Consider the following 16354-nt stretch of genomic DNA (forward strand, 5'->3'; position numbering starts at 1 on the left):
TACTAAAGCCAAATATTGTTTTTTGTTCTCTAGTTCACTAGTCCTCAGCACTTGTTCAGATGGTGACCTCCCTCTGAGTCATGATGAGCTCTCTAATACATCACATCCCTTTAATTTTTTTCCTTGAGATGTACAAAAAAATATCATGATTCAACTTCAGTAGTAGAACTTTCTAACCAGCATTTGGGAACTAATTATTAATAATTATTAATAAGCTGATTATTATATTCATAAAGCTAATTATTATAATAATAAGCTAATTATTTTACTTCACTGTTTTGGGTACCCAAGTAGGTTAAGTAGCATGTCATGTCTTGTTATGTCTGCAACATGTCTTGTAGTTTTCTTTTATTCTATTATGAAAGTTAATGAATTATCAACATGTAAAATCTTCTTATAATCATGATTTTGGTATTTAGGATGACTTATACCATTACATCACCTTAAAGTATTTTATTAAGGTTTGTTAAAGCCCTTATAGAGATTTAACTATCTGGTATAACTTTGAGGATATATTGTTTATAAGAATCTATGGAACATGTGCTATGTATCATGTACTTGGTATATTTTATATATTATTTCTGTTGTCCTCTGTGTTTTCTCAGTTGCTTATTTATTTAATTACCTATTTATTCTAATTATTTCAGTATTACCAGTTTCTATGGGTCACAGATCCAGGCCCTGCTTCCTTGCATCCTCTCTGAGCCCGGCCAGGTTGCAGTCAAGGCATTGGCCAGACCTGTAGTGTTATCTCAACGTATGACTACAGAATGATCCACTTCCAAGTTCATGTGGTTGTTGGCAGTGTCCATTGCAGGCAGTTGGACCGAGGGCCCCAGTTTCTTACTGTCTCTGGGCTGAAGGCAAGGTTGGCAGGTTCTTGCCATGTGGGCCTCTCCACAGGGCAGCTAACAGTTTGGCAGCATGCTTCATCAAAGCCAGCCAGAGTTGGCTAGCAAGATGGAAATTAGAATGTTATGTAACTTGATCTCTGAAGTGATATCCCATCACCTTAGTTGTGTCCTGTTGGTTAGAAATATAGGTCCAGCCCACACTCCAGGGGATCAGTGGGGACCATTTTAGAGCCATAATATCCCGACTGCTTTATGAAATAGCTTTTATTAAAAAGTATCTAAGGCTCAGAAGTATCAAGAAATTATTGAGGTCACAGCTTGTAAGTACAGGTTTTGAATCTAACCTTGGTCTTTTCTAATTCTGCTGTCTCTTCTATTTTGTTTAACCAAACCGATGATCTAAGTAAGAGAGCAACTAGGAAATCTTAGAACGCTGCAGATTCACGTACCAAAATAAATTTGTTGGTTAAATTCCTTACAACCCCTTAGAAATATCGTGAGTATAGAAGACTCTTAGTGACTATTGTTCATTAAATTTATCATAAATTAAAATTCTCTATTTCTTTTTAGCCACTGAACTGAATTTTAGGCAATAGAAGAGTTCAGAAAATTATTGATTTAGTTTAGAGTTATAGTGGTTGATAATGGCATAATGTTTTCCAGAGTGCCAGAATTAATAAATTTGAACTTTATTATTATTAGAGTGACCTTAAAATTATTAGCTCAAAATCCAGAATTGTTTAAACTATTCTTAAGAAATATTTTATGCAGTACATAGACTGTTTCTTAACCTTTTTGGATTATGGACTGTTTGAATAATCTTTGGGAGATAAATTAAACCTTCTCCCAGAAAAGTTCTCATACAGAAATTTTTTTCATCTAATTTAGCTGTGGCATTATGACCGCACTAAAACCCGCTCATGGTTCAAGGACATATCTATGAAATTACAGATTAAGAACTTGATTCAAAGGGTTTTCTATTTATATATATATATATATAATATATATATACACACACAATAAAATATTATTCAGTCACTAAAAAAAAGGAAATCTTGCCATTCGCAACAGCATGGATAGATCTAGAGAATATAATGCTAAGTGAGATAAGTCGGAGAAAATACCATATGATTTCACTCACATGTGGAATTTAAGAAACAGAATAAACAAAGGAAAAAAGGAGACAAACCAAAAAACAGACTCTTAACTATAGAGAACAAACAGATTATTATCAGGGGGGAGAGGAGAATAGGTGAAATAAGTGAAGGGGATTAAGAATATACTTATCTTAGGGTGCCTGGGTGGCTCATTCAGTTAAATGACTCTTGATTTCGGCTCAGGTCATGATCTCATGGTTCTGAGCCTTGGCTTGGTGCTCACTGTGCAGACCCTGCTTGGGATTCTCCCTCCCTCCCCCGCCCCCCCCCCCTCAAAAAAAAAAAAAAAGTTTGTCTTGATGAGCACAGAGTAATGTATAGAATTGGTGAATCACTGTATTGTACACCTGAAACTAGTATAATTATAATGCTGTGTGTTAACTACACTGGAATTGAAAATAAAATAAAATATGCTTTGTGCCATTTGAAAAAAAACCCTAAAGTGTTTTTTTTCTTTTCTTTTCTTTTTTTCTTTCTTAGTGCAAGCGGGGGAGAGGGGCAGAGGGAGAAAGAGAGGGGGCGGGGGGAAAGAGAGGATCTTAAAGAGACTCCATGCTGTCCGTGCAGAGCCCGATACAGGACTTGATCCTGAGACCCTGGGATCATGACCTGAGCTGAAATCAAGAGTTGGACACTCAACTGACTGAGCCACCCAGGCGCCCCTCCTAAAGTGTTTTCTAACGATAAGAAAACATTAATTTTAGGGAAAGTAATTTTTTTTGCTAATCTCTTTTATAAGAGATTAGAAAAAATTTATTAAAAAAATAAAGTTTTATTGTTTCCTAAGCATTAAAATTAGAAGTTGTTGAGTACCCTTTTTTCTCTAGCACTCTAAGCAATTCTTGACATATAGTAGGTACTCAACAAATATTTAATAAATTAATGAATTAATTTCAGAATATCAAATGAAACACTTGTAAAATACTTTTTTCTGGTTGGGAAAATGAAACTTTCTCATTTGAATAGTACTGATATTTGACATCAGAGATCTGACCACAGGCCTTTCAAGGTGCATGTTATTTTATCATCATATTTGAATATAAATTCAAATTAGTGTTTTTATATTTTAAGGTAAATGAGCATTTGAAAGACATTATGGAACAAGAACAGAAATTGAAAGAACATCACACAGTTGAAGCTCCAGGAGGTCAAAAGGTATATATTTCAAAGAAAATAAGGTGTCTTTATGAGACTATGTATGTTCACATGTATGTGTTGTTTGGGAAATACATATATTAATTAATAGATATGTTCATTAAATTGTTTTTTGGTGGTGTTGTGTGCCCTAGAAAGCAGGTCATAAATACCAAGTGAGTAGAAGTGCAAAATGAAGGTTAATCGGGTGGAGGTATTTAGGAAAAATTGTTAATGATTAGAACTCAATTTGTGGAGTACTTGGCAGAAATAGTGACTTTGCCTTTGGCAAAACGTATGAAACAACAGAAAACATTTTCAGTGTACCAGCCTTACAATGACTTCTCTTAAGACCAGCCTTTTAAATATATTCCAGTAATTGTAAGTTGTACATATGGTTATTCTGTGAAGAAAGAAGCAACATTAATATGGATTCATTCTTTAAAAATTCGTGTGGCTTTTAGAGTTTCCTTCTTTGAAAATTTGTGTTTTTGTTATAATGAGAGCTCTTTAATCATGTTGTGTAGCATTTGAATTGAGGTGTAAGAAATTATAATTATTCAGCGACCTTATTTTCCAATTTGGATTATTTAAAGTTTATTATTATACAGTTTTTCTATTCCTTTTGGGCTAATGCTCCTGGTCACTGATACCTCTGTAAGAAGAGAAAGAGAAAAAAGGAAGGAAAGGGAAAGCTGTTTTGTGTATTATCAGCTTCAACAGAAAACTTTGTGGGAGACCACCTAAAATTTTGTCAGAACTTGATGTTTCCGCATCACAGTGAATTCCCTCATTTAGCTTACTGACTAGCTCCTGAAAATACTATCCATACTTGATTCTTCATCCTAACTTTGTTGATGTCCTTTCCCCCTAAAGGTACATGAGAATGGAAATCTTTTTTTTCATCACCCAGATCACATACTCCATTTCCCTGCCTTCTACCAGCTTCTGCCTCTCTCTTCCCTCCTGCTTCCTCACCCTCCCCCACCTCCCGCCATTGCTGTCCTTTCCTATTAGTTTCCCTCCTTTTCTCTTTCTCATCCCGTAGGAGTTGAAACCTCTGCCCCCAGTTTTGTGCCTGGAACTAATTGGGAGTAAGTTAGATGGCATCATCCTGAATTATAATACTAATGGCCTTTTTCCATGATTATTTAAATGATTAAATCCTATAGTATTGCATACACATCATGAACTAAATAGGGATTTTATATGCTGGCATAGGACCCAATAAACATTATTTCTGTTGGGGGAAAAATGCCATTTGTATTCCGAACAGAGTAAGTAAGCCTTACTTTTCTTAAAAGCTATATGGAATCTGGACACTACTTGTATTATACCTCTTTGACTTTTTTAAAACTATTTTTTAAGTTTATTTATTTATTTTGAGAGAGAGAGAGAGCATGAGTAGGGGAGGGGCAGAGAGATGGAGAGAGAGAGAGAGAGAGAGAGAGAGAGAGAGAGAATCCCAAGCAGGCTCTGCACTGTCAGCACAGAGCCTGACGAGGGGCTTGAACCCACGAACCATGAGATTGTGACCTGAGCCGAAACCAAGAGTTGGATGCTCAACCAACTGAGCCACCCGGACGCCACTACCACTTTGGTGTTATAATAGCACTTCCCCATGCAATTTCACATATTAACCTCACAACCAATATTTGTTAAGTGAATGACTGAGTAAATGAAGGAATGAATGTGATTCATTTTTAAATATGTGGATTAATACATATTTTTATCTTAGCACAACACGTTTTTATTTTCAAATGAATTTTCTTTTTTTCCCATTGATAGAATCTCTGTGAAATCTATGTGAAATTGACAATGTCAATTTTACATAGTCTTACTGCAAAGTAGGTATCATCATCATGAAGAATCACTCTGTGACAGCATAAACTAGGGAAAGCAGTCTCTATTACCTAACAGTGAGATTTTTGGCATTTGAACTAGTTGATTTGGCTGGAAATATAATCATTTCATTCTTGATTTTTATTCCTACAAAAGCAACATTCTTGACCCTGCCCTCTTTAGGGATGAGAGAATGACTTGCTCTTCCTTGTTGCTATGCGATTGGTAGGAAGTTGCCATGCCTTCCACCTACTTAAGCTAGCTTGCCTAGTGACCCAGATGCTAGCCATGTTTTCTATGATTTATCCAGCTATAGACAGAGCCCATGGTGTTGGATGATATTTCTTACTTTTTGTCCTTGCCCACCTATTCCCAACTTAGATGTTCAATAAAATTTATTTTATGAAACTTTTTTTTTACAACCATCTTCTTGGTAAAATACATACATACGTTGAGGGATACTTGCACTGTATATTGTTAATGCTGGATGAAAAGTAGAATTCCAAAGCTATTTCTTTAGATTGTTAAATCTGCTAATGGTGTATTTCTGACTGTTGGATTGGTTGGTGTCCTTAAAAGGAAGGCATTTTAAGTAGTGCCATGTTTTAGGAAAATGTTTTGTTTAAAAAGTTTACTAATGTTATTTTCTGTTTGTTTTTTTTTTTTCAAGTTGCTCTTTTGCTTCTAATATTCATTTTTATTCTAAAGAGGATGCCTAGTTAAATGTGAATTTCAGATAAACACCAAAAATTTTTTGGTGTAGTTGCATGAACATCTCATATTTTTATTTGCTAAATCTGGCAACCCTACGTAAAAGATCTCTAAAGTTTATAGCCATGACATTAAGCCCAACATTCATTCTCTTAAGGGGTTTGTACAGAGTGCTATGGCAAAATGAGTATAGACAAAGTAGAATAGTTCTGCCACTGATTAAATTCATGACTTTTACCAAGGCACTTGACCTCTCTGGGCCTCATTTTCTTTATCTGCAAAAATTTTAAAGTTGAATTAAATGGCTTCTAAATTCTGTGACTAAAATGATTTTCAAATTTTTCCTTCTCAGTATATTAGTAAAAGTAAGGAATTCAAAGCAAAAGGTTAGTGAAAATATTAAGCAGTTGGTTATCATAAAGTTTCATATATGTATATGTTACTTGTAGTTTTATGATAACTGTGGAATACCTAAGAAGGTTTTCTAGAAGATGTGGGACTTGAACATGGCCTTAGTAGGTTTTATGATATTTGCAAAGGAGGACACTAGGTCATAGGGAATAACATAAGTTACAAGTAAAATGTATATTTAGGAATTGGTAAGTAGACCATTTGGATATTCATGGGTTTATATTCCTAAATTTACAGTAGTAGCTCTATAGAGAGTAAAGTTTGTTTCTCACAGTATTAAAAGATACATGTCTACTCGGTGCAACATTCTTCACTTTTAAAACAGAAATACTGGTGAGATATTTTATAGAAGGGTGGGAATTGGATTAAGGAATTGCCTTTGGAGAAAAGAAATTAACTGAGTTCTAGTTGCTTTTCATTTAAAGGTATAGTCTCAAAATAGACCACACTTTCCCCAGTGAGACAGTAGGTGAATGCTTCTACATCTTTGCTCGATTACCTCAGCCTATGTGAATTTCCACTTTGACCCGAGTTCCTTAGCAATTAAAAACTATGACCAACTTTTAAAATTCTTTTTATTCAAACAGTACTTTAGATACTATTGGAAAGAAATTTTTTAAAATAACATCAACTTTTTAAAAGTTTTGTTAAATCCAGTTGTTTTTGTTGTTTGTTTTTTAAGTAAGCTCTAAAGCTCTGTGTCCAATGTGGGGCTTGAACTCACAACCCCAAGATCAAGCAAGAGTCACATGCTTTACTGACTGAGCCAGCCAGGCATCCCAGAAGAAAGAGTCTAAAGTCAAATACATTTGGGAAAAGCTGCCTTGTCTGTGCCCCTTTAAAAATGTTACAACCCATTTTAGTACATTGAAGGCCTACATAAGAAGCCTGTTTCTCAAATATATTTAATCTTTGACCTCTTCTGTGAATGACTTCTACTAACATCCTGTGGAATTACTGTTATTTGCAGCATGCTTTGGGGAACATTGATTTGTAACCTATAATTTTGTAATTGATGAAGTTGTCTATTTCATATATAAATATATAAAACATTTAAAGTTCTAATATAGTACATCATTCTCAGATACATCATTTGATTTGATTCTTAGACTTATTTACCTGGTTTCTTTTTCATACCATTATTTCAGTCAAATAATTTTGAAGACTTCACCTGCCTAAATTAGATCATTTTTAAGGAATTCTACCCCTAAGATTCTATTCTATAATCATAGTTTATTCTTGTGTGGACTTCTGTGGTCAATGCTGATTCTTTCTTTATACCTATTGCCAATATACTATTTTTCTTTCGTAGTCATTTACTTGTGGTTACTGGTAAAGCAACTTCCCAATCTAGAATATGCCTGTGTTGTATTATCAACCTATTTAGTATAGTTAAATGAGGAACTTAGCATTTTAAACATATTTAAAATTCAGAGATGGTACTGTGATATTTTTTCTCCAAGCAATATTTTACAAAGATGGCTTGCCCTAGAGAGATGTAAATATGAGTTAGGTATGCTAGCACTATGATTTTCATCTTTGCCTAAGAACATTGTAGAACAGATTTCTTCAACAGATATATAGGTGTTGTTGGATACATTTGGATACAGACTCAACAAAGATTTGGACTGGTATAGACTTAATATAACATTTTTTTTCATGTTTATTTTTGAGAGAGAGAGACAGACAGACAGACAGACAGACACACGAGTGTGGGCAGAGGAGGGACAGAGAGAGAGAGGAGATACAGAATCCAAAGCAGACTTCAGGCTGTCTGCGCAGAGCTTGACATGGAGCTCAAACTCTCGAACCGTGAGATCATGACCTGAGCCGAAGTTAGGTGCTTAACTGACTGAGCCACCCGGGTGCCCCCTTAATGTAGCTTTTTAAGAACATTTATTTTGAAATATTTCAGACTTCTGAAAGGTTTCAAGATAGAAAAGAACCCTGTATACTCTTGACCCAGATTCATCAGTCTAACATTTTGCCGCATTAATTTTCGCTCTCTCTATATGTGTGTGTATGCAGGTATGTATGTGTGTATACACACACACACATATACATCATACACAAACACATATGTATGTAAATGTTTCTGAAACATTTGAAAGAGGGTTGCACACATCATATCCCATTACCCCTTCGTACTTCAAGGTGTATTTCTTAAGAACAAGGCTGTTTGTTTATATAATCAAAGTACAAGTGATTTAATGTCAGTATCATACTTTGATCAGACTTAGAGCCTATATTCCACTTTCGTCACTTGTCCCAGTTGCATTCAATTGTATATTATAATTTTTTTTCAGTACAAGATCATGTCATGTATTTAGTTGTCATATCTATAGTCTTTAAACAGGACTAGTTCTTTAGCTATTCTTTTTTGCTCGTGACCTTGACATTTTTAAAGAAATCCCTCCATTTGTTTTCTTCTGATATTTCCTCATAATTAAATTGAGGGGTTGTTTTTTTTAGACTGGAATGCTATACAAGTTGTGTCCTTCTCACAGTATTATATCAAGAGGCACATGATACCCATTTGCCCCTACTAGGTGATGTTGATTTTCATTAGTTGGTTAAGATATTGTCTGGTTTCTTAACTTCATGGTTATTATTTTTACTTTTACAGTAAGTAATTTGAGATGACATACTTTGATATTTACATTTGACCCTTGAAAAATGCAGGATCTTAGGGGTGCCAACCACCCATGCAGTCAGAAATCTGATTATAACTTTTGACTGCCCAGAAATTTGGCCACTAATAGCCTACTCTTTTTTTTTTTTTTTAATTTTTTTTTTTTTCAACGTTTATTTATTTTTGGGACAGAGAGAGACGAGCATGAATGGGGGAGGGGCAGAGAGAGAGGGAGACACAGAATCAGAAACAGGGTCCAGGCTCTGAGCCATCAGCCCAGAGCCTGACGCGGGGCTCGAACTCCCGGACCACGAGATCGTGACCTGGCTGAAGTCGGACGCTTAACCGACTGCGCCACCCAGGCGCCCCACTAATAGCCTACTGTTGACTGGAAGCCTTACTGATAACATGAACAGTTCATTAACACAATATTTTGTATGTTATATGTGTTTTATACTGAATATTTATGATAAAGTAAGCTAGAGAAAAAATGTTATTAAGAAAATCATAAGGAAGAGAAAATACATTTCCAAGATGGTACTGTATTTATTAGAAAAACCCATGTGGAAGTGACCTGTGCAGTTTCAAGCCTGTATTGTTCAAGGTCAACTGTACTAATTTTAATTTGCTCAATACTACAATATGTATATAATAGTTTCAGAGTCTCTATGTGTATACCAATGTGAAAAGGAAACCCACTAAGGAGTTTAAGATTTGTTTGCAATTCTTTTTTCTTCTTCTTTTTTGGTTTGTTTTACCCTTATAATGCTTTTATATGTTTCCCAGTTTTATTGAAATATAATTGACATATGGCACTGCATATTGGTTAACATCCGTCATCTCATGTAGTACAATATAATTCTTCTTTCTTTAGATTGATAATATATGGTCAAAATACTGTGTTCTGAAGTTTCTTGGGTTATTCCTTTGAAATATATTTGGGTTTATTGGTTGCTGTTTTCATTTAGTTGTAGTGACTTTTTTGCACCATCCTTGTTGATTTAATGTTGTTTTTTTGAATATATAGAACATTATATGATTTCCAAATTATATTAATTCCAAAAGTCAAAACTCAACAAAAGTGATAATCAGAAAGGTATTACTCCCTCCCTGTATCTCTTCTACCTCTTTCCTACGCCTCACTCCCTGCTAACCCTTGTAGGTAACCAGTTGGTTTATCCTCATTTTTGTTTATTTATATATATGTGTGTGTGTATGTGTATATATATATATATCACAGTATTATATATTGTTTTATATATAGGTAACAGATATATAACAGATATATATACTGTTTTATATATATATATATATATATGTTTTTTCTCCTCTAACAAAATATATTTAATCTTTTGCAATTTGTGTTGTTCATTAACAGTATATCCTAGAAATTACTCCATACAGTCCCTAGATACCTTCCTCATCCTTTTTTTGCAGCAGCACAGTACTCTGTTGTGTGTATGTACCATAGTTTATTCTACCACTTTCCTATGGGCATTTAAGTGTTTTCTAGTATCTTGCAATTACAAATAATACTACAAAGAATAATGTCCTTCTGTATTCTTGGATTTTCAGGGTAAATACCCTAGGACTTGGATTGCTAGATTGGAAGGTAAATGCATTTGTAGTCTTGGTAGCTAGTGCCAAAGTCTCCAAGGGGTTTGTATCATTTTACACTCCTGTTGGCAGTGCAGCATAGCTCTCAGACCTACAAAAGAGAAGACATTTCGGTCTCACGAGTCGTGAGGTGACAGGTCACAGCTCTAACTCCTTAAAGAATTCCAACTTTGTGAGGTCTCCAGGAAAGGCCCGGTCAAACCAGCATCCTCCCAAAGTGGCTTGAGAACACCTAGAAGAAGTTCAGGAATTATCCCAAATCCCAGAGAGGTTATAGATACCCGGAGGATGACATAGAGCTATTTGGGGAGTATTAATGGCAAGTCCTAAAACAACTAACCGGAATTTACGATGAGTCATACATATGTGTGTTGAAGACCGTGCAAAGGAATGCTGGAAATGGGAACTATTCCAGAAAATCTGAACTGCCCAGGTTGGCCCCTGTCATCAGTAAGGACTTAATAAAAATAAGAAATTTTTCACTTGTTGTCTGTGGCCTTTTAAAATGTTTTGGTCTCATAATTACATCTTAAAACAGGATTTGAAGTTGCTGTTTGCCTGGTTCTCTGAAAAGTAAAAGGAGGGGAAGTTGCTATTCGCTTCAGAAATACAGTTGTCCTTCAGCAAGGAAATTTTGCTGTATATTTGAACTTATTGAAGTATGCGTTTATAACCATGAATAGCATAGATATTTATTTGTTCTTTTAGTATATTTACTTTTTTTTTAGTCATATTTCCTTCAAATAGCCAATCTATATGGTTTTCCTGTTCCCTTGAATACGATCGCTATCACTAAATTAGGTCAGTGGAGAGGTGGGAAGAAGGCCAGAGCAGTCCGAATTAGTGAAAAGTCACATTGAATATTTTACAAGATATATGGAGTAACTTGAACCTTTACACCTCTCCTGTTTTGAATAATTGGCAATAACTTGCTTTTTATCAGTTTCCGTGGATTTTTCTAGTCTCAAAAAGAAGAAAACCCGTTTTTGAAGTTTCTGTTATCCGTTGGAATCCTGACACGTTCTCAGTGGCTTCCTTCTTTTTGCTTCTGCTCTTATACTTTTTATGGTTATCATAACTGCAGTTGCCAAGGACTTCTGGTTAAATGACAGATTAAAATATATGCAACAGAATTGTTAAGGTTATTCCTCCTGATGCAATAAGAAAAACTTACTGGACATGTTCTCTCTTTATGGAAAGTTGGAATTTTTCTGAGTCTTGAGATGACATTTTTTCTGATTCTTGAAGTTCTTGAAAATACTTTATTCATATTATTTTCCAAATAGTCTTATTTTTACAGTTAATTTTATGTAGGAAAAACTTTTTTTTTTTAATTTTATTTTTAAGTAATCTCTACATCTAGTGTGGGGCCTGAACTCACAATCCCGAGATCAAGAGTCACACGACTGAGCCAGCCAGGAGCCCCTGTAGGATAAACTTTCTACATAAAAGTTGAATATGAATTTTAATTCAGACCCCATTTAGTTTGGTTCATTCAACAAATGTTTATTCAGGGCTGTTAGAAATTGTGGTAGGAAATACAGAGTTAAACAATCACAAATTATTCATATTAACTGAAATTATGGGTTTATTGTATTTATCATTTTGAAGAAATAAAATTATATTCTTTGGGATACCTCCAGATAGTAAAATTAATAACATTTATATTCTCTTTATGTAAGTAGCTACTTGCCCTAGAGACTCTGTAAAAATCTTAGTAAGAATTGCCAACTAGTCTTCCGTCCATTAATTAAATGAAATTGTCATATAGTTGAAAGAAATTATGTTTTTCAAGTCTGCAATGGGGTTTGCTTTATTCGTATATTTACTGATACAGTCTTTCTTCTTTTCCCTTGGGAAAGAAACACTGCCTGATCAGACTTGCTTTACTAATGTTTAAGAATGATAATGATTGCAAATCTAGCTCTAGAATCTTTCTACTTCCCTTTTTGTGATACAGTTTTTTTTTAATTTTTATTTTATTTTTAATGTTTATTTATTTACTGAGAGAGAGAGAGAAGAAGGAGGAGGAGGAGGAGGAGGAGGAGAGAATCCCAAGCAGAGTCTGCACTGTCAGTACAGAGCCCGATGCAGGGCTCAAACTCATGAACTGTGAGATCATGACCTAAGCCAAAATCAGAAGTCAGATGCTTAACTGACTGAGCCACCCACGTGCCCCTGGATTTATTTTTTAATATGATGTGTGATTCTAGAACTCAGAAATAAAATTCTTTGCTGCCAAAGTATACAGAATATCCTGAATATCTGAAAAATGAATTTTTGTATTGGGAGAGGAGATGAGGGGAGGAGAAGGTGGAGGTCTTTATTAGTAGGAACCTGTATATTTAAAGTATTAATTAACATTTAAAAAATACTATGAGAACTATAACTTGGAACTCCACTTTCAGAAACTTTACTGTCACTTGTTAATTAAAAACCATTCTGATGAATTTTCCCTTTACCTTTTGCTTTCCCTTTTTTCCCTGCTGCTTCCTCTGAAGTCTCCTTCCAAATGGTTTTGGAAACTGGTTCCAGTAAGTTTGCCCAACTACTTCAACTTGCTCTCCAGAAGTGTAATTACAGAATGGTATTGTTTATGTCTTGCTGGTATAATCATTTCCTGTAATTCTGTTAGTTGCTGCATAGAGATTGGATTTTATGGTATTTGATCATAATGTAAAATAAAGAGATAAAAAAATCTGGCCAAAATTTGGATTAGAAGCTTTAAAAATAGTTTAAGGTAACCATTATTTTGCTAGTCCTACTGATATTTACAGACTGTCGGTAAATAGGTATAAAAAAAATGTATGGATAGAGATTCTCATTAGTTTTAATAACTTTAGGAGAAAAGTGAGTATGAATTGTATATGTAAATTTTTTGTATTTTAAAATATTTTTGAAGGAATCATTTCCTTTCAGCCTGAGTTGTAGGGTACATTTTTTGTTTGGTAAAAAGTGACATATTCCCTGTGGTCCTACCAGTATTGGACCTAAACTGTATTCAGTTCTGATTTGACCTGAAGGGTGATTCTTTCAGGATTAAATCTGGGTGGATAGACCACGTAAGAAGTATTTTATGCCCTCAGAAATAAAAATATAACTTAGAAATACAATATAATGTTGAAAGAGAAAATATGATGCCCTTTTAAATGCTAAATTTCTCAGTTTGTAGAAAGAATACAGAATGTCTCCATGCAGTAACTTTATAAAGCCATATAGTAAGATAAAGTGCAAAAGACTCTATAATTCTCATGAACTGCAAATGGGAGTTGTACAGGACTTGAGGATTAAGTTGATTTACCTGATACATCTTCTAGGATATAAGCTTCAGGAAAATGTTTTAGCATACCACTCATAAATCCCTGATAGTCTGTTCTAAACCATTGGCATTTAGTGCTAAAGCCTCACAAGGCTTTGTGTGTGTGCCTTGTACAGAAGTGCTACTTGGCAGCAAGCAGTAGGACAAGTTACACAATTCAGTTCTTTGTTTCATGACCCTGAGCGCTCACTCAGTCCAGTTCAGACCGTAGGCTGAAAACGAGCTACTCCTAGAGATCTGGGAAGTTTGGGAATGAGCCCAGCCAGTTTGGAGGATTTCTGAGAGGGAGACTATTTTGTTTCTAGCTGGCCAGAGAAAGGGGTGTAAGGATCTGGAACTGTGGCTTACTTACCAAATGTGAGAAGGGTAGCTTAAGGCTAGAAGATGCTACTGGTTGATTTCTTCTTTCTTTCTCTCCTCTCCCTTCACCTCCTCTCTCCTCTTTTTTCATGGTTGAATTTTAAACTGTCTACTAGCAGCAAAGTAAGGGAGTTTTCTAAGGATATTAAAATCAATAATCCATTGAAGAATTTATATAATGCATGTATGTAAATTTTTTCTGAATATAGGTACTCTGAGTTTGGAACATACCATTCAGTGTGGATGCCTGGTGTGCACTGATTAAAAAGAACAAGCTCTCTGAAAATCTTCAAAAGGAAAAAATGTTCCATGAATCTTGGGTAGACAGAAATAGGAATAAATAATTCTTCATTAATGCATATACTTTGCTGAGGGATATCACTTCACCACCTAATAGTAAATATTCTTTTTCAGTAAATTATTTTTCTGTTCTTATTCTCACAAAAGTATTTTATTTCATAATTATATTTGAATTATAAAATGTAGAGATGACCAGTTCAGATGGAGTTAGAAGAAAAGTTAGTTTTGGTTACTTTTTAAAAAACTTAAAATGTCAGTAACCAATATAATCATACATTTTCCTAATAAAGCACTTCGGTATGCATCTTCCTTAAGTCATCAGCATTATTCTCTTGGCTTTAGGAGAGCTAATAGCTAGTAGCAGGCCAGCCTTTCGTGATTGCTGGCTATGTGCCCAGCAGTGTGCATGGCACTTTGCGGGCATCACCGTACTTCCTCCTTCAGTGATCCTGTGAAATAGGTACTATTATTATCCCCATTTTACCTATGGGGAAACTGAGAAACGAGAGTTTAAATGATTTGTCCAAGATCACAGAGCCAGTAAATGTCAGAAACAGGATTTGAACCTAGGTCATCTGACTCAAGGGCTTGTTCTTGTCACCACTGAGTTCTACAGCACATCTCGGTTTTTAGAAAACTCTTGTAAAGTTGTATCTGGTCACACCAGGCAGTCTTTGGAAAACAAAGATTTCTTCTGTTTTTCTGAGGGGGAACAGAAATCCTTACATTTGCTCTGTCATTGAAGAAAACCTCACTTGGGAGGGTTTTTTCAGTTCCACAGTTACTACACTTCATTTATGTTATCTTAACATTCAGATACCAAGCCAGAATATCTTGGTGATATTCCAGTTCCTCAAAGTGATATTTCTTATTGCCAAATTTCCTGTAGGAATAGTATCATATTCTTAGACCTGCTCCCCAATTTTGAAAATTCTTACAATTCTGCTCAAGTGGCACTCTTGCTCTTCCCATAAAATAACTTGTGGTCTAAATTCTAGCATTAAAATAAATGCATTTTATTATCTGCAAAAGGACAGAACTGACAATTTGGATACAAAGTGTTCAGAATCTATTTTGTGATGCCTTTATATTTAAATGTTTAGGCTAATGTCATTTCATATAAATTGGCAATATCATGTTATATTAAGTACTTTGGAACTATAATGCTGTTGCTCTGCATTTTACTTTGGTAATATTTGGTATTATTTAGAAAAGAAGGATGTTGGTGAGTAGTTTTTATTTCTCTTGATTTGTATTACTGATATAATCTACAATACTGGTTTTTTTTTTCCTGTATGTTGGCTGCTAGTTACTGATTTTCATCTCTCTCTCTCTTTTTTTTTTTTTTTTTTTTTATTGTAGGCTCGTTATAGGAAGGAGCAAACATTGCTCAAGCAATTGCCTTGCATTCCATTGGTAGAAAATTTGTTGAAAGATGGTACAGATGGCTGTGCTTTAGCTGCTCTTATTCATTTTTATTGTCCCGGTGTGGTCAGATTAGAGGGTAAGTGTTCCAGTGAAATCTTGCTGGACTACAGAAAGATGGTAACAGATATTAAGGCAACAGTAACAGTATTTAGTAAGTAATGAAGGCTCTTTAAAGAACCTTCTTACGTATCACCCTGAGGAAGATAGTTGAGTAGGTGTGGTAGTGCTAAGTCTTTTTGTGGAGTGGCCACTATGTTTGTATGAGTGTGTAAACCAGATTCCACATAATTGTGTGTTTGTTCTAAGCCACTAGTTACAAAATGAATATGAAATGTATATTATCAAATTAGCCCCAAGTCATCACCTTGCTCTTTTCCTATTTGAAGATATTTGTTTGAAAGAAACCATGTCTTTGGCCGATAGCCTGTATAATCTGCAGCTGATTCAAGAATTTTGCCAAGAATATTTGAACCAGTGTTGCCATTTTACCCTGGAAGACATGCTGTATGCTGCTTCATCCATAAAGGTAATTTGTTCTTGGGTTTTTTGGGTGTTTTGCTTTAAGTTTTTGGAAAAAAATATAACTAGA

General features: G+C 34.8%; 1 protein-coding gene across 8 annotated transcripts in view; it reads left to right on the top strand.

Moving 5' to 3' along the window:
- Window positions 1-16354, top strand: part of CAMSAP2 (calmodulin regulated spectrin associated protein family member 2) — a 113123-nt gene that overhangs the window by 70272 nt on the left and 26497 nt on the right. For 5 of the 8 annotated variants that reach the window (XM_047840038.1, XM_047840040.1, XM_047840039.1 and 2 more), the window contains 4 exons: window positions 3083-3166; window positions 12860-12892; window positions 15700-15841; window positions 16152-16291. In XM_047840038.1, coding sequence (XP_047695994.1) covers window positions 3083-3166; window positions 12860-12892; window positions 15700-15841; window positions 16152-16291 — 399 coding nt within the window. The remainder of the gene's footprint in view (window positions 1-3082; window positions 3167-12859; window positions 12893-15699; window positions 15842-16151; window positions 16292-16354) is intronic. The other 3 variants (XM_047840042.1, XM_047840043.1, XM_047840044.1) reach the window with 1 other exon arrangement.

The sequence above is a fragment of the Prionailurus viverrinus genome, chromosome F1, assembly GCF_022837055.1.
Source record: "Prionailurus viverrinus isolate Anna chromosome F1, UM_Priviv_1.0, whole genome shotgun sequence".
Classification (NCBI taxonomy): domain Eukaryota; kingdom Metazoa; phylum Chordata; class Mammalia; order Carnivora; family Felidae; genus Prionailurus; species Prionailurus viverrinus.